The 22,723-nt window shown below is 50.2% G+C and overlaps 2 protein-coding genes across 3 annotated transcripts in view; both read right to left on the bottom strand.

Annotated features, from left to right (window-relative positions):
• Positions 1–4,873, bottom strand: part of LOC137306783 (RNA-binding protein 10-like) — a 68,855-nt gene extending 63,982 nt beyond the window's left edge. Inside the window, exon 1 of the mRNA XM_067976163.1 lies at positions 4,650–4,873. The gene's annotated coding sequence lies outside the window, so the exon portion shown is untranslated. The remainder of the gene's footprint in view (positions 1–4,649) is intronic.
• Positions 4,874–7,528: 2,655 nt separating this feature from the next.
• On the bottom strand, positions 7,529–16,331 carry LOC137306780 (ras-like GTP-binding protein O-RHO). Of its 2 annotated transcripts, none has more exons than XM_067976157.1 (5): positions 16,221–16,331; positions 14,408–14,570; positions 13,040–13,160; positions 11,404–11,534; positions 7,529–9,515 (listed from the first exon to the last, which is right to left on the bottom strand). In XM_067976157.1, the coding sequence occupies exons 2-5, from the start codon at positions 14,561–14,563 to the stop codon at positions 9,342–9,344; spliced, it is 582 nt and encodes a 193-aa protein (XP_067832258.1). In that variant the 5' UTR covers positions 14,564–14,570; positions 16,221–16,331; the 3' UTR covers positions 7,529–9,341. The 2 variants fall into 2 exon arrangements, with proteins under 2 accessions (XP_067832258.1, XP_067832259.1); XM_067976158.1 differs by having other exon boundaries at positions 14,408–14,565.
• Between the last annotated feature and the right edge of the window lie 6,392 nt (positions 16,332–22,723).

Below are 22,723 nucleotides of genomic sequence, written 5' to 3'. Positions count from 1 at the left end.
AAGGTTCCCACTCCTGATCATCCAACAGCCCAGGTATACACGTGTCGACATCCAATGAGGACAAGTTCGGGCTCAGTTCCAAGATCTCTCAAGGTCGAATAGCCTGCCACACAACATGAAGAACGTTTAATTGGGTGAAGAATCAGGAGACTGCCAGCTCCATTGTAACCTTACCCCAGCAAGAGTCAGCCCCTTCAGGAGAGGAAGGGGGGAAAACCCAGGGGGGGGGGGGGGGGGGGGTAGGGGAGGGACGGGTTCAATGGAACTACTGCAAACAATAGCCCAAACTTTTAAAAAGAAGATTCAACTGCAACATAATTAAACTGCCAATGTTGTGAAGTCGACTCCTCTCCTGGGAAGGAGAGGCACTGGCAAACAATGCACAGGTCTGAAGCTGTTTTGTTCAAACATTTCAAACCGACTTTAAGGATCCTGAGGCCTGCTCCAAGGTTTCCAGCTCAACTACAGTACATGTCCACTCATAATCGGTGCCCTGGATTTGTTTGCATCACATCTTCTCTTGCAAAGTTGTCCTGAAGCAGTTTATTCCAAGATCTCACCCCAATTCAACCAGGGGTCGAGGGTGAACATAGCAACTCGGGTTCCAGATTCTGCATTTTCTCCACTCCCCTCTTCTCACGGAGGTGTTGACTCCTGGCTGGGTTACAGTCCCTCAAGTGGGCATTATTTATGTGATTCTGGGGAGGGGGCCGGGCCACTGCAGCTCAAGCTGACCCTGTCCTCACCCGATGTCCACACAAGCACCGATCGGGGATGCAACCTGGCATCTCCCTGGTCCAGGTAGCTCAGCTGCTCACTGATTAAACTGGATGAGCTCTCAAGAGAGATTGCTATTCTTTTTTAAATTAGTAAATATTTGCGTTCTCTCTCTCTCTGCCCTTACCCACTTCCCCACCACACTCAATCCAAGCTCGGGCAACATTCTAGATCTCGTGGGCCACATTATAAGTGCTGAGAGTGTCACATCCCACTGATGTTACCCAAAGCCTTGCTGCCAAGTCTGCCCTGAAGAACTTCAGGGGGAAATCTGGTTAACGACATCCGAGTGTGAGGTTCGATTGTGCACAGTTACAGCCCCTCGAGCCTGTTCCGCCATTCAACTAGTTCGTGGCTGATCTGTACCTTAACTCCATTTACCCGCCTTGGTCCCGTAACCCTGAATGTCCTTGCTGTACAAAAATCTATCACTCTCAGTTTTGGAATTTTCAACTGACCCTCAGCCTCGAACTTTTTGGCGGTAAGACAGTTCTAAATGTCCACCCCACTTTGTGCGGAAAAAGTGAACGGCCTGGCTCTAATTTTGAGGTTATGCCCCCTTATTCTGGACTTCCCCCCCCCCCCCCACAAGAGGAAATAGTTTCTCTCTCTCGACCCTATCGAATCCTTTAATCATCTTGAACACCTCAATTAAATCACCCTTTAAACTTCTATCCTCGAGGGAATACACGAGTGACACTCCAGCTGGGATCTGCCTGGATGTGGGGGATGGTCCATACAGACCAGCAATGTGGAAATCTCATGATAAAAGCCTGTAAACATGGGCCGAGAGGTCAGACCGCTCACGGTCAGACCCGAGCAGAAGGGAATCTCTGTTATTTTGCAGAGCGAGGGGCTCCTACACCTGGAGCAACACAGCGAAGTAAATGGGAGACGAGACGCCCCTCTCTCTCTCTCCTTTCCCCAAACACCACCCCCTCCCACCCCCAGCACAACAGCTGGCTTCTACTTGCTCACCAGGCAGTGTTCCCCTGGGATTTTCCCGCCTGTACCATCGACTGCGGTAGAGAGCTGGCCTGATCCGTCGCCCTCGCTCTGAGCCGGTGACGAGCCGCCCTCTGTTCAAATACAGCAGCCGCAGCCAGATTGAGAAATAAACCAAGGTGCCGATTTAATGGCTGGACCACCTCACACTGACTACTTTCTTCCCCTTTCAGACCCTGTGTCAGAGTTAAGATGCTCCTTAACCATACAATGAAGTACACCAATTCCCTACGTGCACCGTAAACAAAGCCCCATCTTACACACACTTACGTTATGTTGTCACCCCAATTATTTTCACTGCTCCATTTTCAGCACCCACCCACCCCCCCGACAAGAGGATGGGAAGTTAGCCTGCTCACAGGCCTCCCCGACACCATCCTGCGTATTTTAATTTGTTTCAGTCTCCTCGCCTCTGAATCAGAAGGCGGGTTCAAGCCCCACTCCAGTGACTCGAGTCCATAATCCAGGCCCACACTCCCATCGCAGTACCGCGGGAATGCTGCACTGTCGGAGAGGCAGTACTGCGGGAGTGCAGCACTGTCAGAGGGGCCGTCTTTCAGGTCAGAAGTTAAACAGAGGCTCCGTCTGCCCTCAGGTGGACATAAAAGATCCCACGGCCACTATTCAAAGAAAAGCAGGGGAGCTCTCCCCGGAGTCCTGGCCAACATTTATCCCTCAACCAACACCTAAAACAGATGATCTGGTCATTTATTTCATTGCTGTTTGTGGGATCTTGCTGTGTGCAAACTGGCTTCCAAGTTTCCTACATTACAACAGGGACCATACTTCCAAAAAAAAAGTACTTCATTGGCTGTAAGGCGCTTTGGAGTGTCCTGAGGTCATGAAAGGCACTGAATAAATCCTTGTCCATCTCTACTTTACTGTATATTTTTCTTCCCTGCTGAAGATGCTGCCTCTCGCTTGACTCCAGTTCCAAAGCCCAGCAGCCCTAAGTGGCCATCCTTCACACTGTGAGCCTAGATAGTGGGGGTATCACAGCAGAGCCTGATCCTACCTTCACCTGACAGACGCACACACTCTGTGCAGCAGGGGTCCCTGGATGGTGATCACGGGCGGACTGGTATTCCCCCCCCCCAACTTCTGTGGCACTGAGGCCAATTTTAGTGCTCTTAGAAAATCAGATAATGTGGTCTCCATATTATAAAAAGGTTATCAAGGCACTGGAGAAAGTGCAAAAAAGATTTACAAGGATGATACCAGAACTGGGAGGTGAAAACTATCAGGAAAGACTGAACAGGCTGGGACTCTTTTCTCTAGAAAAGAGAAGGCCTGATAGAGGTCTTTAAAATTATGAAGGGGTTTGATAGGGTAGGCATAGAGAAGACATTTCCACTTGTGTGGGGAGTCCAAAACTAGGGGCCATAAGTATAAGATAGTCACTAATAAATCCAATAGGGAATTCAGGAGAAACTTCTTTACCCAGAGAGTGGGGAGATGAAGGAGGGTGGGAGGAAGCTCGTGTGGAGCATAAACACCGGTGCCCTGGCCAATATTTATCCCTCAATCAACACCTAAATACAGGTTATCTGCTCATTTATCTCATTGCTGTTTGTGGGACCTTGCTGTGCGCAAATTGGCTGCTGCGTTTCCTGCGTTACAACGGTGACTACCAAAAAAAAATGAATTAACTGGTTATACACCTTAACGGCTTTGCGTGGACAGGTTGCCGTGTTTGCCCACAAAACAGCGACCACACATCAAAAGTAACTGATGGGCTGTAAAGCGCTTTGGGACATCCTGAGGCTGTGAAAGACGCTGTAGAAATGCACGTTCTTTCTTTCAATACTTTTTCAACAGGTGATTTACAATCTGACCCCGCTTCTGCGCATTGAAATCTCCCTCCCCGACATTTTTTTAAAAAATGTTAAAACATGCAACAAAAAAAAATCCAACAAAAGTAAAAGTCTGGCAACAAATGGAACATTTCAACAGACCTTCCAACTCACCCTTGAGTCCACACACATTCCTCTTAAAATATATACCAACTCTTATCTCATCGCTCAACCTGGATGATGAGTCCCGTACCTGAAATATTAACAGATGCAGACGGGTCTGTTGCATACCATTCCCCTACAATTTTTCTTTTCTTTTTATAAAATAAAAATGTATCTCACCACTAGTGCTTAATTCACCGGGGCATTCTTACCAAAAAGGCACTGCGAGGGGCCAAACTTTATCCAGGGGGTCCCCTCAACTCATAGAAGGTTCCGGCACGGAACCACTCGGCCCATCGAGTCTGCGTCGGTGTTTCTCCTCCGCCCGAGTCGAATCCCCACTCTTTGACGTTCCTCTTTTCCACGCGGCTTAATTCCCCTTTTCAGAGGAATTTGAGGATTCCGCTCCAGGGACGGTGAGTGGCCGGTGAATTCCGCACCGCATCCGGTCTGGGGGGGGGCCTCATTTATTTTTGTTATCGTACAGCATGGGAGGAGGCCGTTCGGCCCATCGTGCCCGTGCCGGCTCTTCTTTCGAGAGAGCTACCCAATTAGTCCCGGTCGTCTGCCCTTTACGTGCAGCCATGCAAATTTTTTCCTTTTCAAGTTCATATATCCATTTCAAAACTCACCGATGAGGGGAGCAGGAGGGGGTGGGGGTTAGATCCTCATCCTGCCCCCAAAATTAACCTATTTCAACCCCTCTCACTTAAAACAAAAATATGCTCCTTATGTTTGAAGATTTATATAAAATATATACGTACACAGGATCACCTCCAGTTTCTCTTCCCCTCCCACCCTTCCCTCAATTAATAATGTACATCAAGCCTCATCAAAAGGTCACACTAGCCCAGATTGGAAGGTCTGTTTGGAGTTGAGTTGAGTCATGGTTAACGTGCAGCCAAATCTTACCTTCAAATGGCTGCTGACACCATTGCTTCAGGATCAATTCAAACCCAACAACATCAAAATAAAATCTTAAAACAAGGTGAAAATGTCAACAATAAATAAAGGAAATCAAAAAGGGAAAGGAAACTGCACGTCAAGCAGTGAGGGGGGTTTTTCTTTTTAACAGTAATGATTAAATGTTCCTCCTTTCCCCCTCACAAATCTCAGACACACGCACGCACAAAATGGCGCCCGGCCCCAGCGAAGACAAAACAACTCCCTCCCCGCCTCGGCGCGCCAGCTCTCCATTGGTCCTCCCGCCGCCCTTGCTCCCGCCCCTGCGGCGCGCTGATTGGTCACGCCGCCCGTCCGTCAAGGGCAGGTTACGCGGCCCGTCGGCGCCCGGCGGGGGGGGGGGGAATGGATTGGCCCAATGCTGCCGTTGTCATTGACGACTCACCGCCCCGCCCCTCCCCTCCCCGTCGATGAATGACGGCTCATTTGAATAGGCACCGCCCACCCCCACCGCTCATTCGTTGATTGACAGCCAGACGCCAGTCTGCGACTGGCGGGATGAATTCTGAATGAACCCAACTGGAGAAGATTCCCGCCCACAACTTTCTCCTGAAGGCAGTGATTTCTCCTGGGGTCCAGTTCCATGGGGAGCCCTTGCATTTACACAACACCCCCCTCAGGAACGTCTCAAAGCACTTCCCATCCAATGAATAACTTTGAGCTGCAGTGACTGAGTTATGCTATGCACAGCAAGATCCCACAAACCAATGCCCTGAGAATGCTTCTTGATGGTGTTGTTTGAAGGGGAAAGAAAGCTTGTTTTTTTTTTGTATTCGTTCGTGGGATGTGCTGGCGAGGCCGGCATTTATTGCCCATCCCTAATTGCCCCTCGAGAAGGTGGTGGTGAGCCGCCTTCTTGAACCGCTGCAGTCCGTGTGGTGAAGGTTCTCCCACAGTGCTGTTAGGGAGGGAGTTCCAGGATTTGGACCCAGCGACGATGAAGCAACGGCCGATATATTTCCAAGTCGGGATGGTGTGCGACTTGGAGGGGAACGTGCAGGTGGTGTTGTTCCCATGTGCCTGCTGCCCTTGTTCTTCTAGGTGGTAGAGGTCACGGGTTTGGGAGGTGCTGTCGAAGATGCCTTGGCGAGTTGCTGCAGTGCATCCTGTGGATGGTGTACACTGCAGCCACGGTGCGTCGGTGGTGAAGTGGAATGAATGTTTAGGGTGGTTGATGGGGTGCCAATCAAGCAGGCTGCTTTGTCCTGGATGGTGTCAAGCTTCTTGAGTGTTATTGGAGCTGCACTCATCCAGGCAAGTGGAGAGTATTCCATCACACTCCTGACTTGTGCCTCGTAGATGGTGGAAAGGCTTTGGGAAGTCAGGAGGTGAGTCACTCGCTGCAGAATACCCGCCTCTGACCTGCTCTTGTCGCCACAGTAGTTATATGGCTGGTCTAGTTAAGTTTCTGGTCAATGGTGACCCCCAGGATGTTGATGGTGGGGGATTCGGCGATGGTAATGCCATTGAATGTCATGGGGAGGTGGTTAGACTCTCTCTTGTTGGAGATGGTCATTGCCTGGCACTTGTCTGGCACCAATGTTACTTGCCACTTATCAGCCCAAGCCTGGATGTTGTCCAGGTCTTGCTGCATGCGGGCACGGACTGCTTCATTATCTGAGGGGTTGCGAATGGAACTGAACACTGTGCAATCATCAGCGAACATCCCTATTTCTGACCTTATGGTGGAGGGAAGGTCACTGATGAAGCAGCTGAAGATGGTTGGGCCTGGGACACTGCCTTGAGGAACTCCTGCAGCAATGTCCTGGGGCTGAGATGATTGGCCTCCAAAAACCACTACCATCTTCCTTTGTGCTAGGTATGACTCCAGCCACTGGACAGTTTTCCCCCTGATTCCCATTGACTTACGTGAATGGGGCAGCCCCTCTCTATAAGCAGCAGGGACCTGGTGATAACGTGTGAGGTACTCGTGGCGTTGCTCTACGTGGCCAAGGTCAGGCCCATTCCCCACGGTTCCGCCGTCACGAGCTATCTTCCACTTTATCTGGAGGTCCAAGGTAGAACGCGTCCGCAGGGATGCCATGTAGAAGCCCCTAGACAAAGTGGGGAGGGGGTTCAAGAAGGAAGCACAGTCTTTAAAATTAGAGCTAGGCCGTTCAGGTGTAAAATCAGAGTCGTGGAAAGCTGGAACTCTCCCCTTAAAAGGCTGCGGATCAATTGAAGCTTTCAAGACTGAGATCAATAGATTTTTGTTGGCTAAGGGTATCAAGGTGGGTAGATCACCCGTGATCTAAAATCGAATGATGGGAGTCGGTTTGAGGGGCTGAATGGCCTGCTCCTAACACCACCCCACTCGGTACAGACTGGGGAAATGGATCCTGGGACCATCCCAGTCCATGTGGCTCAGCACCACAGAGGAGGAGCAGTCACCCACTGCCACATACTGTTATGAAAGGTATTTTTCCCTCCATTAGTTTGGAAACACTTCAGTCAGGCACATTCGATAGGGAAGCGCCCTCTTTCCCCTCTTGGTCTCCAACCTCCAGGCACAATCACAGGCTGAGTGGAACCAGACTGAGACAGTTCGACCTCTGACCGTCCCAGGGCAGACCAGCTTGCTGCTCGAGGTATCTACTCAAAAGTACTGTTCGCCTTCGAAGCACACACCAAACCTGCCGAGGTGGTAGGTGGGGGCCTCGGTTTAACATCTCATCCCAAAGACGGCACTTCCGACCCTTGCTCGGTACTGGGAGCGTCGGCCTGGATTATGGGCTCGAACACACGACCTTCTGATTCAGAGGAGAGAGTGCGACCACAAATGAATCTTCACGCCCACAACACCAAAGACGGAGACACCAGCACGAAGGTAAAGAAAGCGATTTATAATTGATTTTATTTTTAAACTGTAATCGGTTTCATTCTTCATGTAGTAATACAAACGAGAACTGTTCTCTTGCTGAAATTTACAAAGATACTCCAAAGGGATTTTTTATTAAATGAATAAATTACAGTTTAGTAACAAATGGTTGCGAGTATAAACGTATGGAGGAAAGATCGGCAGCTCACCTCGTACACAACGATTTAGTTACTGCCAGCGAGAGAACGAGCAGTAAAGGAATCTTCAGAAAACACCTCGCCCGAGCGAGCTAGGCGGAGAAAGCTCCGGGGGTATTCAACCGCAGGGGGTGTCATGAGCTTGGCTGTGGAGACCTTAAAAAGGCTGCAAACAGTGCCACACTCCTCAAAATGGCTGCCACCCCAAGGGAATGACAAGGGAGATGATTTTTTTTTTAAAAAAAAGGTATGACCAGATAAAAAAGTTCAGTGACTAATGTTACGAGTAAGCAGAAAGCAAACAGAGCACACAGGTACACAAACGCCCAGTCAGGGGCTTTTACCGTGAGCTGGGGTCAATCAGAAAACCGTTTTATATCAGTGGAGAAACCTTGAAATAGAGGAAGACATAGAACTCACGAGTTTTTAGAAATTTTACATTTGTAAATGGATATCAAAAATGTTATATCCTCCCCCCATGATACCAGCCTGTGACTTTATATGTACAGGTTGTACGGCCAATGCACAGTTGACAGGTGAAGAATCGTTTCCCTCCACATCTCAACCAGAACAGGCCTCCCAAGGGATTCGAGACCAGAGTTATATTTTTCCTCTTTCCCTCCCACCCCCCCCAAAATATTCCCAATTCAGGTAGACAGCCCCACCCCTCTTCCAGTCCGACCCAATCAGCATCACATTCCAGTTAATTAACATTAATAAACTGCTGCAGCCTTCTTAATTTCCAAACCGTAACTCGCTACTCACTTTCAGCAAGGTAAAGTACAGCACGGGTTAGATACAGAGTAAAGCTCCCTCTACACTGTCCCATCAAACACTCCCAGGGCAGGTACAGCACGGGTCAGATACAGAGTAAAGCTCCCTCTACACTGCCCCATCAAACACTCCCAGGGCAGGTAGAGCACAGGTCAAATTCACAATAAAGCCCCACTCTACAGGGGAGAGGAGGTCGCTGGCAGAGGAAACACACTCACCGCCAACTGGCAGGGGGGGGGTGGGGGAGTCCTATGACGCAAATATCAGAAACACAGAAAAACATGCACACACAAGATAACAGCGGTGTCAGGCGCCAACTAGTCAAGAGATCGGTAATTCGACAGGACGTAATCCAGAATTCCAGCCGCACACTGATCCGGGGAACCAGGAAACGCTCGGCGATGGGAACTCTCTTGGCAATGGTACAGAGAAACCCAGCCTGGCACGACAGCACCCGGTCGATCAGCTGCGGGCTGCGGCGCGCAGCACCGGCTTCCAAGGGACCCAGGTCCCCAGTCTGGGGTCAGCGCAGGCGGCAGAGCTGGCGAGAGGCTGGACTGCGGCGAGATTTCCCACAGCGGCGAGCCAAGTCGTACTGACTGGCTGTTTGGCTCGGACGAAACGATGCAACAAAAAAAGTGTAAATTTCCTTCCAGAATTTGACAGACAAAATAATAATAAATTGATTCCATAACGTAGGATTGCGACGAGAGCAGGGTCAGGCAACGATCCATATGTCTGTGAATATTGTAAATCCGATAATGTAGCTGAGATGGGGATCCAGGGAGGGGGGGGGGGGGTAAAAAAAGGAGGGGGTGGAGGCTGGTGCACCTTTCTCTCTCCTCCTTCCTCTTATAACAGGAGGCACGGGCTCTTGCTCTTGGACTTCTTGGCCTGCAGGGCGGCACGCGTCGCCAGCTCGAAAACCTCGCGCACCCCGTCTTTCGTCTTGGCCGAGCACTCCAAGTAGCCAAAGGCATTGATGCGGCTGCCCATCTCCTTCGCCTCATCGGGTTTCACTGGTTCCTGCGAGCGGGCGGGAACGAACGTGAGTGCCAACAAACATCACCATGTGGTTTGGTTTCTCTCCCAACAACTCTTTTCGCCCCCCCGACAGAGGTGCTGACTCTCACCGGGGTACAGATCCACCGACACCCTAAGGCACCACACCCAAGCACCGATCCTCGACCACGAGGGGCATCACTGCCGAGGGCGGCCATGTCCTCAGCCATCTCCCACGCTGTCCAGCAGGAGTCACTGGATAGTGTTCAGAGGCAGGAACCACCTGCCGACTTCCCCCCCTTCCCCAACACATTCGACAGGCACCGGAGGCTGTCTGTAACCACTACTGTTGAAGCAGAGTTAGAGGGCAGAGGGACAAATGGACCAGGAAACAAACACAGATCTGCACAACATTAAATGGGTGGGGCGAGTGTGTGATAGGGGAGAGTGTACAGGGGGTGTGGGGGAGATTAAATGGGTCGGGAGAGTGTGATAGGGGAGAGTGTACAGGGGGTGTGGGGGGAGATTAAATGGGTCGGGAGAGTGTGATAGGGGAGTGTGCATAGGGGGTGTGGGGGGAGATTAAATGGGTAGGGAGAGTGTGTGATGGGGAGTGTGTACAGGGGGTGTGGGGGGAGATTAAATGGGTGGGGAGTGTGATAGGGGAGAGTGTACAGGGGGTGTGGGGGAGATTAAATGGGTGGGGAGTGTGATAGGGGAGAGTGTACAGGGGGTGTGGGGGAGATTAAATGGGTGGGGAGAGTCTGTGATGGGGAGAGTGTACAGGGGGTGTGGGGGGAGATTAAATGGGTGGGGAGAGTCTGTGATGGGGAGAGTGTACAGGGGGTGTGGGGGGAGATTAAATGGGTGGGGAGAGTCTGTGATGGGGGAGAGTGTACAGGGGGTGTGGGGGAGATTAAATGGGTGGGGAGAGTCTGTGATGGGGAGAGTGTACAGGGGGTGTGGGAGGAGATTAAATGGCTGGGGCGAGTGTGTGATAGGGGAGTGTACACAGGGGGTGTGGGGGAGATTAAATGGGTGGGGAGAGTGTGTGATAGGGGAGTGTACACAGGGGGTGTGGGGGAGATTAAATGGGTGGGGAGAGTCTGTGATGGGGAGAGTGTACAGGGGGTGTGGGGGAGATTAAATGGGTGGGGCGAGTGTGTGATCGGGGAGTGTACACAGGGGGTGTGGGGGAGATTAAATGGGTGGGGAGAGTCTGTGATGGGGAGAGTGTACAGGGGGTGTGGGGGAGATTAAATGGGTGGGGCGAGTGTGTGATAGGGGAGTGTACACAGGGGGTGTGGGGGAGATTAAATGGGTGGGGAGAGTCTGTGATAGGGGAGAGTGTACAGGGGGTGTGGGGGAGATTAAATGGGTGGGGCGAGTGTGTGATAGGGGAGTGTACACAGGGGGTGTGGGGGAGATTAAATGGGTGGGGAGAGTCTGTGATAGGGGAGAGTGTACAGGGGGTGTGGGGGGAGATTAAATGGGTGGGGACAGTCTGTGATGGGGAGAGTGTACAGGGGGTGTGGGGGGAGATTAAATGGGTGGGGACAGTCTGTGATGGGGAGAGTGTACAGGGGGTGTGGGGGAGATTAAATGGGTGGGGAGAGTCTGTGATGGGGAGAGTGTACAGGGGGTGTGGGGGGAGATTAAATGGGTGGGGAGAGTCTGTGATGGGGAGAGTGTACAGGGGGTGTGGGGGGAGATTAAATGGGTGGGGAGAGTGTGATAGGGGAGAGTGTACAGGGGGTGTGGGGGAGATTAAATGGGTGGGTACAGTGTGTGATAGGGGGTGTGGGAGGAGATTAAATAGTCTGGATTCACCAGGACAATGGAGGGCACCGAGAGTTAGAATTCCAGTGGGGAGGGTGGCAAAATAAATGTTGACTGGGACTCATCGCCGTACCTGTTTCATTTTGGCCAGCTCCCGTCGTGTGTGTTCATCGCTCCTCAGATCCTTCTTGTTCCCCACCAGGATGATGGGAATGTTGGGGCAAAAGTGCTTCACCTCAGGGGTCCACTTCTCAGGGATATTTTCTGTCAAAAAAGAGACAAAAACACCAATTTAAACCACCAGTCCCCATTTTAAAAGACACAGTTTTTAATAATACTTTGTTTTGATTTTTATTGATAGTTATAATTGCAAAACGTAGGGCAATTTGGAAAGCGGAGAAGTAGAGTTGATTGGAGCAAAGGGACATGCAAGACTGAGGCCCTACAGCACCACCACTGGTGGGAGAGTGTAATCACAGCGTGATGTTTACATAGGAAGTTTCCATTATAAATGTGAGTAAAAGAAATTAGAAAAAGTGCCTATGATTTTTATAAATGGATATATCTATTAAAAACAAACATAATTTAGTCCAAAAACAGCACAACTAATAAACTCAGTGCCGTACAAATGATAGGTTAGGTCCTCGGATCCTGCCACATTTTCTGCTCTATATGGTCGAACAATCCTATAAACACTCATTGGGCACGGTAGCCTAGTGGTTATGGTAGCAGGCTAGTAGCCCGGAGCGAGGAGAGTTCAAATCTCACCAGAGCAAGTTGCGAAAGTGAATTCCATAAATCTGGTAATGTGAGGGAAAAATAAAAAGAGAAAAAAAAAACGAACATGAAAGCTGTTGTCGGACAGTCCTAAAAAAAAATCTAACCGGTTCACTAATGCCCTTCAAGAAAGGGAACCTGCCATCCCTGCCCAGCCTGCACGTGACTCCAGTCTCACACTCAGTGCCCTCATGGATGGGCAATGAATATCTGCCACACCCAGAGAACAAATTAATAAAAACAACCACCTAGGACAGAGGTTTTCAAACAAAGTGCCCAACCAGCCAGTCATTTGACGTGTTACTCCGTTGATAGCACTCTTGACCGAGTCAGAAGGCCGTGGGTTAATTCCCACTCCAAGGACCAGCGCAGGAAATCTAGCCCCACACTCCAACGCAGTACTGAGGGAGCGCTGCACTGTTGGTGCTGCTGTCTTTCAGATGAGACGTTAAACCAAGGCCCCTTCTGCTCCCTCAGGTGGGTCAAAATGATCCCATGGCCATTATGCGTGAAGAGCACTGTAGTCTGTCTTTCAGTTCAGTTAATGGAAACATAGGAACAGGAGGCAGCCATTCAGCCCCTCGAGCCTGTTCCACCATTCAATTAGTTCATGGCTGATCTGTATCTTAACTCCATTTACCCACCTTGGTTCCATAACCCTGAATACCCTTGCCTAACAAAAAAAAAAATCAATCTCAGTTTTGAAATTTCCAATTGACCCCCAGCCTCAACAGCATTTGGGGGGGGGGGGGGGGGGGGGTGTTCCAGATTCCCACTCCCCTTTGTGTGAAGAAGTGCTTCCTGACATCACCCCTGAACGGCCTAGCTCTAATTTTATTATTCCCCCTTGTTCTGGACTCTCCCGCTAAAGGAAATAATTTCTCTCCATCAAAGCTGTTAATCATCTTAAAAAAAGGACCTCAGTTACAATACCCCTTAAATCTTCTGTATTCAAGCCTAGGAGAAGGGAATTAACAAAAACAAACTCTTACCTAAACTGTCTGGGCTGTCAATAGAAAAGCACATTAAAATAACGTCTGTGTCGGGGTAGGAGAGGGGTCTCAGCCGGTCGTAGTCCTCCTGGCCAGCCGTGTCCCAGAGTGCCAATTCCACCTGAAAAACATTTACCGGCATGCATTAGAGACCCCACTATACTCCCGACCTAATCCACACTGCAGCCAGGAATGTCTCATCTTCTGATAAGCTCCGTGAAGCAGCAGGTGGAACTGGTGTTCCCACCCCGCACTCCTCCAATCGGACCAGGCCATACAAGGGGTGTCTGGGCTCCTCAGGTGCTCTTCTAAATAGCAAAGAATTGCCCAATGCGGCCCACACCAAACAGCCACTGAACAGCGATCAAGTGTGGGAACCAATATCCTTCTCCGAGTACAGGGGTAGCGCCCCGGTCACCACCAACAGGGGCTCTTCACCAATGAAGCAATTTCAGGCAAGGGATGGGAGGGAGCGGACACACGCTACAGCTGACTGCAAGGGCACAAGATTGTTTATATCACTGGTTCCCACTGAATCACTGCCCTGTGGGGGCAATTAATTATTACCCCGGGCCTGTCCCCGCCAGTACTGCGGCCCAGAGATATCCGGGGACAGGCCCGTCCCCGCCAGTACTGCGGCCCAGAGATATCCGGGGACAGGCCCGTCCCCGCCAGTACTGCGGCCCAGAGATATCCGGGGACAGGCCCGTCCCCGCCAGTACTGCGGCCCAGAGATATCCGGGGACAGGCCCGTCCCCGCCAGCACTGCGGCCCAGAGATATCCGGGGACAGGCCCGTCCCCGCCAGTACTGCGGCCCAGAGATATCCGGGGACAGGCCCGTCCCCGCCAGTACTGCGGCCCAGAGATATCCGGGGACAGGCCCGTCCCCGCCAGTACTGGGGCCCAGAGATATCCGGGGACAGGCCCGTCCCCGCCAGTACTGCGGCCCAGAGATATCCGGGGACAGGCCCGTCCCCGCCAGTACTGCGGCCCAGAGATATCCGGGGACAGGCCCATCCCCGCCAGTACTGCGGCCCAGAGATATCCGGGGACAGGCCCGTCCCCGCCAGTACTGGGGCCCAGAGATATCCAGGGACAGGCCCGTCCCCACCAGTACTGCGGCCCAGAGATATCCAGGGACAGGCCCGTCCCCGCCAGTACTGCGGCCCAGAGCTGTACCAGTTCCGGGAATGTCTCTGGAGTGGGGCTCGAACCCATGACCTTCTGAGTCAGAGGCAAGAGTGCTACCCACTGAGCCACGGCCGACACAACAAACCATAACCTCACTTCAAAAGCACTTCCTGGTGTGTGAAGGGCTTTGGGACTCAGCGAGGACGATATAACAATGCAAGCCCCTCCTTACGCACCTGCTTTCCGTCCACTTCAATGTCCGCCACGTAGTTTTCGAACACAGTAGGGACGTAAACCTCTGGGAACTGATCCTTGCTGAAGACGATCAGGAGACACGTCTTCCCGCAGGCCCCGTCACCGACTATCACCAGCTTCTTACGGATCGCTGCCATGGCTGCGCTGGAACAGAGAGAGGGAGACGGGGAGTGACTTTTTTTATTATTCGTTCATGGGATGTGGGCATCGTCGGCGAGGCCGGCATTTATTGCCCATCCCTAATTGCCCCTTGAGAAGGTGGTGGTGAGCCGCCTTCTTGAACCGCTGCAGTCCGTGTGGTGAAGGTTCTCCCACAGTGCCGTTAGGGAGGGAGTTCCAGGATTTGGACCCAGCGACGACGAAGGAACGGCCGATATATTTCCAGGTGGACGCTATAGCAAAGCGCAGGGCGCCGCTCGTACAAGCAGCTGCAGATTGAAACTACGCAGCGACGCACTGTGTTTCAAGCTTTAACAGCAGCAGTGTTAGTAAGTTAAAAGTCACATTGAGAGCATGAGAGAGGATTAAGATGGTCAGTGAGTAAATGGGACATTTAGGGAGGTCCCTGGTCCCATCCGTGTCGAGCTGGCACAATTGGCCTCAGTGCCCGCCCTCCCTCCCTCTCCGTGGAAATTAGCCACGTTTCCTGCTCCTGATCGTAATCCATTGCCTCCTGGGCGAGGGCGGGAAATGTAGTCGAATAAACCGCACACAGACACTTACCGTCTGGGCTCTCGCAGACAGGGAGAGGGAGAGGGCTACCGCACTCCAGCACCTCCAGGGAGTGGGGAAGAGTGAGAGGGGAGGGAGGAGGAGGAGGAGGAGGAGGGTGAGGGGAGTAAAAAGTTCACTTCGCCGACTTTGTGCGGCTCCGGAGTTCCGGGTTGGGCGGGAAGTGACGCGCGGGGCCCCACCGGAAGTGGCCGCGCGAGGCCTATGCGGAAGTGCGGCCTTGCCCCTCTTTTTACCCAAAAAAAAGATTTCTTCAAACAAAACAACCAAAATAAAAAAAGACATAAACCATTTAAACAAAAAAGGAAACAAAAGAAAAACCCATTCAAAGTGAATAAATACAACGCATCAAATAGAAAAGGGGGAGGGGGGAGAAATTCCAGTCACAAAAAAACTTTTTCTTCAAAATTTAAAAAACAAAACTTACCTTAAAAACGTTCTAAAAGATAAAACGATCCCAAACAAAAAAAAAAACTAAATTATATTAAATCCCCGCCTCACGCTCGAGTTTGGTTTAAAACCGGCTAGACGACGACGACAACAACAACAACACAATTTTCTTTTTTTTCACAATTTTTTGGGGGGGGGGGGGTTAATTATTTTGTTCAATATTAAAAAAAAAAGAGATTTATGAGAGAAATAGTTTATAAAATCAGAGAGAGAGAGAAAAAAAATATTTTTAAAAAGCCCCTCGAAGGAGTTTGAACGTTAACGGATTGGAATCCCGAGCGGACATTTTCGAACGCCGGGGCTGGTTCGAATCCCAACCGCCAACCGCCCGCCCGCCCGCGCGCTCCCGCTCCCCGCTCCTCACAGCCGGGCTCGGCGCCCACCGCGGCGGCTCGCATTTTCATTCCTCCTCTCTGCGTGTGTGAAAATAATGTTTTTTTTAACAACTCGATTTCCTGACAACATTCGCTTTCTCATCGAACGCCACCTTTCCCGGTCAAAAAACACACACACACACACAGAAGCAAGCAAGCAAACCCAGGTACTATTTTTTTTTTTGAAAATGTCTTAAGAAAAAAAAAACACACGCTGAAATAGATATGAAACTTTTACCTGCGTTCCGAACCAGTTTCTATCTTATAGATTTATATATTAGTCTGATAATTTATAAAGAATTATTTTCTCCTTTCGAGTGCGCCGCCTCTCAACCTAACTTGATCGGGGGGGGGGTGGGCGGGTTTTTATGTGATGGACGCGGGCTTTCAGCCAATCGGGAGGCGGCCCGGCCGCCGGCCCGCCAATCGCGGTGGTTGTGGGGGGTGAGGGGGCGGGACTTCCGGTTTGTGATCAGTTTTGGTTGCGTCGCGGGTGGAGTCCGCGGCCACGCCTTGCCCGGAGGGGGGGAGGGGAGAGAGAGAGAGGGGGTTGGGGGGGGGGGAGGGAAATGGAGCAATAGTCAGACCCCCCCCCCCCCACCTTCCTCGCCACAAGCCCCGCCCCTGAGGAGCTGCAGGGAGCAGCAAGCACCAGCAGGGGGCGCTCTGGGACAAAAGTTTGATAAAGTTGCTCGCAACTTTTTCCCTCAGTTCAAAACTTTTAAGCCTGGGTGGTGGCATCAGGAGATCTCTTTAAAGCGTCTCTGGAGCTTCTAACCCCCGGGGAAAACAGCTCCAACAACGCTCAAGAAGCTCGACACCATCCAGGACAAAGCAGCCCGCTTGATCGGCACCCCATCCACCACCCTGAACATTCACTCCCTTCACCACCCACCGGCGCACCGTGGCCGCAGTGTGTACCATCCACAGGATTCAATGCAGCAACTCGCCAAGGCTTCTTCGACAGCACCTCCCAAACCCGCGACCTCTACCACCGAGAAGGACAAGATGTGGAGATGCCGGTGATGGACTGGGGTGGATAAATGTAAGCAATCTTACAACACCAGGTTATAGTCCAACAGTTTTATTTGAAAATCACAAGCTTTCGGAGCTTACCTCCTTCGTCAGGTGAGTGAGGGGGGGGGGAAGGAAATGGAGCAATAGTCAGACCTCACTCACCTGACCGAAGGAGGTAAGTTCCGAAAGCTTGTGATTTTCAAATAAAACTGTTGGACAATAACCTGGTGTTGTAAGATTGCTTATATTAGAAGGACAAGGGCAGCAGGCACATGGGAATAACACCACCTGTACGTTCCCCTCCGAGTCACACACCATCCCGACTTGGAAATATATCGCCGTTCCTTCATCGTCGCTGGGTCAAAATCCTGGAACTCCCTTCCTAACAGCACTGTGGGAGAACCTTCACCACACGGACTGCAGCGGTTCAAGAAGGTGGCTCACCACCACCTTCTCACGGGCAATTAGGAATGGGCAATAAATGCCGGCCTCGCCAGCGACGCCCACATCCCGTGAACGAATAAAAAAAAACTCGCTGCTCACGACGCGGTCTCCTCTACACTGGGGAGACCAAACGCAGACTGGGTGATCGCTTAGCTGAACACCTCCACTCTGTCCGCAAGCATGAATCTGAGCTTCCCATCGCTTGCCATTTTAATTCCCCGTCCCACTCCCACTCTGGCCTCTCTGTCCTCGGCCTCTTACACTGTTCCAATGAAGCTCAACGTAAGCTCGAGGAACAGCACCTCATCTTTCATTTAGGCATTTTACAACCTTCCGGACTCAATACTGATTTCAATAACTTCACACCAAACCCACTGCCCCCTTTTTTTTCGGACAGCGAGTGCTGGTAATGGTTCTGCTTTTGCCATTTACAGTTACTCTAGACTGATCTTTTGTTTCTTTACTTGTCCCATTACCAACTTCCTTGCCTTGCACCATCATCATTTGTCATTTAATCACTCCTGTCCTGCAACCTATCACAGACCTTCCCTTTTGTTCTTTCCTCCCCTCTCTCCCTCCCCTGGCTCTGTACTTGCTTAAAAACTTTAACTCTTTAACATCTTCCAGTTCTGACAAAAGGTCTTCAACCTGAAACATTAACCCTGTTTCTTTCTCCACAGATGCTGCCTCACCTGCTGAGATTTTCCAGCATTTTCTGTTTCTATTCCCCTGTCCCAAAAACCACCCCTTGCAAAGCATTCCATATCTTTGTGGCGACTGGAGAAGCTGGGATTGTTCTCCTTAGAGCAGAGACGGTTAAGGGGACATTTAGTAGAAGTGGTCAGAGGACACAGATTTAAGATAATTGGCAAAAGAACCAGAGGTGAGATGAGGAGAATGTTTTTTTACGCAGTGAGTTGTGATGATCTGGAATATGTTGCCTGAAAGGTGGAAGCAGATTCAGTAGCAACTTTCAAAAGGGAATTGGAGAAATACTTGAAAAACAAAAATTTACAAGGCTGTAGGTTAAGAACAGGGTATTGAGACTAATTGGATAGCTCAAAGAATCGGCACAGGCACGATGGGCTGAATGGCCTCCTGTGCTGTAAAATTCTATGATCTATGATCTTTACATCACAGGTGCAAGTTTGTTTGTGTGTGTGTGTCAGCTCTTTAATAAAGCAAACTCAAACAAATCCCACCGCCCAGCTCCCTCCCCATAACCCCTGTATCATTCGGGAGGCCATTCGGCCCACTGTGCCTGTTCTTTGAAAGAGCTACCGATCCAATTAGTCCCCCACTCCCTCCTGCTCTTTCCCTGTCACCCCACAATTCTTTTCCTTTTCAAGTATATATCCAATTCCCTTTTGAAAGTTACTATTGAATCCCCTATTAGGAAAAGGGCAGGGGAGTGGGATTAATTGGATCGCTCTTTCAAAGAACTGGCACAAGCACGATGGGCTGAATGGCCTCCTTCTGTGCTGTATCATTCTATGATTTGTGTCCTCTGGTTCCAGGCCCTCCTGCCACTGGAAACAGTTTCTCCCCATTGACTCTATGGAAACCCCTCATTATTTTGAACACCTCTATTAAATCTCCCCTTAACCTCCTCTGGTCCAAGTAGAACAGTCCCAGCTTCTCCAGTCTCTCCACATCACTGAAGTCCCTCATCCCTGGGACCATTCTAGTAAATCTCCTCTGCACCCTTCACCTAGGCCTTGACATCCTTCCTAAAGTGTCTTCCTCTGCTTCAAATATGTACCCAATTTTCCCTTGAAAGATGCAATGGTCTCTGCCCCCCTCCCCATGGCAAAGCATTCCATGCTGCAACTCTCATAACTCCCATAAAACACCATGGGACATTCCTGTATGTTAAAGGCTGTATATAAATGCAAGTTGTTGATGTTGTAGCTGTAAGACGAAGCACCATGGGTGTTTTTAAAGGTGCCATATAAATGAAAGAAGGATTTGTATTTATATCATCCAGGGAAGTCCACATGCAGCAAATTTAAAGTCTTCTTGTTCATGTATAGATTCCTCATGGCCTTGCTCAAACTTACCTCTGCAACCTTCTTTACCCTTCCGTCTCTTCATGTGGCACCTGGTCCTCTGCCATCTGTGCTTCCCCCCCTCACTGATGTACTATTATTAACAATGCCTTCAGCTATCTCTGTTCACACTGTCAATCCCTCCATCTTTCTACTTCCTTTTCTCCTTTTAAAAGTCTCTTGAAAACTCATCTCTTTAACCAAGCCTTTGGTTACTTCTGAAATTCCCCACCAAGTCCTCTCTTTTTTGTACATTAGTATATTAAAGGCCCTGTATAAGTGCAAGTTGTTGAATGACCAGTTGATTTGTTTTTGGTAATATTGGATGAGGGAGGAACGTGGGCCAGGACTCCAGAACTCCCTGGTTTTTTTTGAGACTAGAGCTATCAGAGCAAACAAGCTCAGTAACTCCCGAGCAAACAGACGTGTCCTTGGTTTGATGGACAGCACCTGTGACAATGCAGAACCTCCTCAATACTACACTAAAGTGTCAGCCCAGAGTATGGGCTTAAGTCTTGGAGCAGAGCTATAATGCATAATTATCTGACTTAGAAGCAAGAGCGCTACAAATTAAGCCAAGCTCGACAACATGAAGTAGGTGGGAAAACTATTTGAAAAAACTAATTTTGGTGTCTGGGTTATGTTTAAGACATTTCCAGAAAGCCATTCAAAATCTGTGCTATCTGGGCAATACTGCAGAGCTTCTGTCTCCAGTGGTCATTTACTCCATCAGCATCACCAAGATATCAAAGGGATCCTCTTCCCTAGATGCACTCTGGACCTGAGTTTTAGAGTGTCAATGGTCAAAGGCAGGTAGCAGTTCACCTGGGAAAACAGAGGAACTGAAGGGAAACTTTATCCTCACAGAGAATTTTTTTTTTTCAACATTTGCTGCTAGCCCACTATCTCAATTCAGGCAAAGATACAATTATATCAAAGGCTTAAAGGAGCTTCACTCGGAAAACAACCAGGAGCTCCCTGAAAAAAAGAAACTTAGCAGCGTGGATAATGGAGGGAGGGGGAATAACCAAACTCCAACACACAGTCCTTCTGATTTAACCATATTGAATCACAGCATAAAAAAGTGCTCATTTAGTATGTCTCTCTCCCCTCTTGCGGTGCCAGGTCAGGAGAGCAACATTCACACCATTATCACTGCTGCTGGGCAACCCATGTAAATATTAAAATAAAAAGCATAGGTTCTAGGTGGAACAGTGTAGAGGGAGCTTTACTCTGTATCTAACCCTGTACCTGCCCTGGGAGTGTTTGATGGGACAGCGTAGAGGGAGCTTTACTCTGTATCTAACCCTGTACCTGCCCTGGGAGTGTTTGATGGGACAGTGTAGAGGGAGCTTTACTCTGTATCTAACCCGTGTTGTACCTGCCCTGGGAGTGTTTGATGGGACAGTGTAGAGGGAGCTTTACTCTGTATCTAACCCTGTACCTGCCCTGGGAGTGTTTGATGGGACAGTGTAGAGGGAGCTTTACTCTGTATCTAACCCGTGTTGTACCTGCCCTGGGAGTGTTTGATGGGACAGTGTAGAGGGAGCTTTACTCTGTATCTAACCCTGTACCTGACCCCGGGAGTGTTTGATGGGACAGTGTAGAGGGAGCTTTACTCTGTATCTAACCCTGTACCTGACCCCGGGAGTGTTTGATGGGACAGTGTAGAGGGAGCTTTACTCTGTATCTAACCCTGTACCTGCCCTGGGAGTGTTTGATGGGACAGTGTAGAGGGAGCTTTACTCTGTATCTAACCCGTGTTGTACCTGCCCTGGGAGTGTTTGATGGGACAGTGTAGAGGGAGCTTTACTCTGTATCTAACCCTGTACCTGACCCCGGGAGTGTTTGATGGGACAGTGTAGAGGGAGCTTTACTCTGTATCTAACCCTGTACCTGACCCCGGGAGTGTTTGATGGGACAGTGTAGAGGGAGCTTTACTCTGTATCTAACCCTGTACCTGCCCTGGGAGTGTTTGATGGGACAGTGTAGAGGGAGCTTTACTCTGTATCTAACCCTGTACCTGCCCTGGGAGTGTTTGACGGGACAGTGTAGAGGGAGCTTTACTCTGTATCTAACCCTGTACCTGCCCTGGGAGTGTTTGATGGGACAGTGTAGAGGGAGCTTTACTCTGTATCTAACCCTGTACCTGCCCTGGGAGTGATTGATGGGACAGTGTAGAGGGAGCTTTACTCTGTATCTAACCCTGTACCTGCCCTGGGAGTGTTTGATGGGACAGTGTAGAGGGAGCTTTACTCTGTATCTAACCCTGTACCTGCCCTGGGAGTGTTCGATGGGACAGTGTAGAGGGAGCTTTACTCTGTATCTAACCCTGTACCTGCCCTGGGAGTGATTGATGGGACAGTGTAGAGGGAGCTTTACTCTGTATCTAACCCTGTACCTGCCCTGGGAGTGTTTGATGGGACAGTGTAGAGGGAGCTTTACTCTGTATCTAACCCTGTACCTGCCCTGGGAGTGTTTGATGGGACAGTGTAGAGGGAGCTTTACTCTGTATCTAACCCGTGTTGTACCTGCCCTGGGAGTGTTTGATGGGACAGTGTAGAGGGAGCTTTACTCTGTATCTAACCCTGTACCTGCCCTGGGAGTGTTTGACGGGACAGTGTAGAGGGAGCTTTACTCTGTATCTAACCCTGTACCTGCCCTGGGAGTGTTTGATGGGACAGTGTAGAGGGAGCTTTACTCTGTATCTGACCCTGTACCTGCCCTGGGAGTGATTGATGGGACAGTGTAGAGGGAGCTTTACTCTGTATCTGACCCTGTACCTGCCCTGGGAGTGTTTGATGGGACAGTGTAGAGGGAGCTTTACTCTGTATCTAACCCTGTACCTGACCCTGGGAGTGTTTGATGGGATGCGGATTGCCTGATAGTGGAAGTGTTCCATTCCCCAGTATTATCATCCCTCACCTTGACAAGCACAAAAAAAGCAGTGCGTTGAAGGAAGGCAGTGACAGAGCCTGGATGAAAACAACAAATGGCCACATCAAGTCTCTTCATGTAACCTGGAACAGGAGAGAGCCAGGTACAGAGCATGAGTCGGAAGCTGGAATCCCAGGAATGCAGGCTACAATCTCGCCAGGAAAACCATCTCGTGTTACTGGGTGAGAGTTCACATCAAACTATGCAGAGGAAAAATCAAACTTTCTCCCCTCCTCTTCTGAAGTTACTGATCCTTACTGCACTCTCTCCAATCCCTCACCCACATGGCCAGTCC

This window comes from Heptranchias perlo, chromosome 45, assembly GCF_035084215.1.
Source record: "Heptranchias perlo isolate sHepPer1 chromosome 45, sHepPer1.hap1, whole genome shotgun sequence".
NCBI classification, from domain to species: domain Eukaryota; kingdom Metazoa; phylum Chordata; class Chondrichthyes; order Hexanchiformes; family Hexanchidae; genus Heptranchias; species Heptranchias perlo.
The sequence above is the reverse complement of the archived record's forward strand: the minus strand, read 5'-3'. Positions and strand labels throughout refer to the sequence as shown.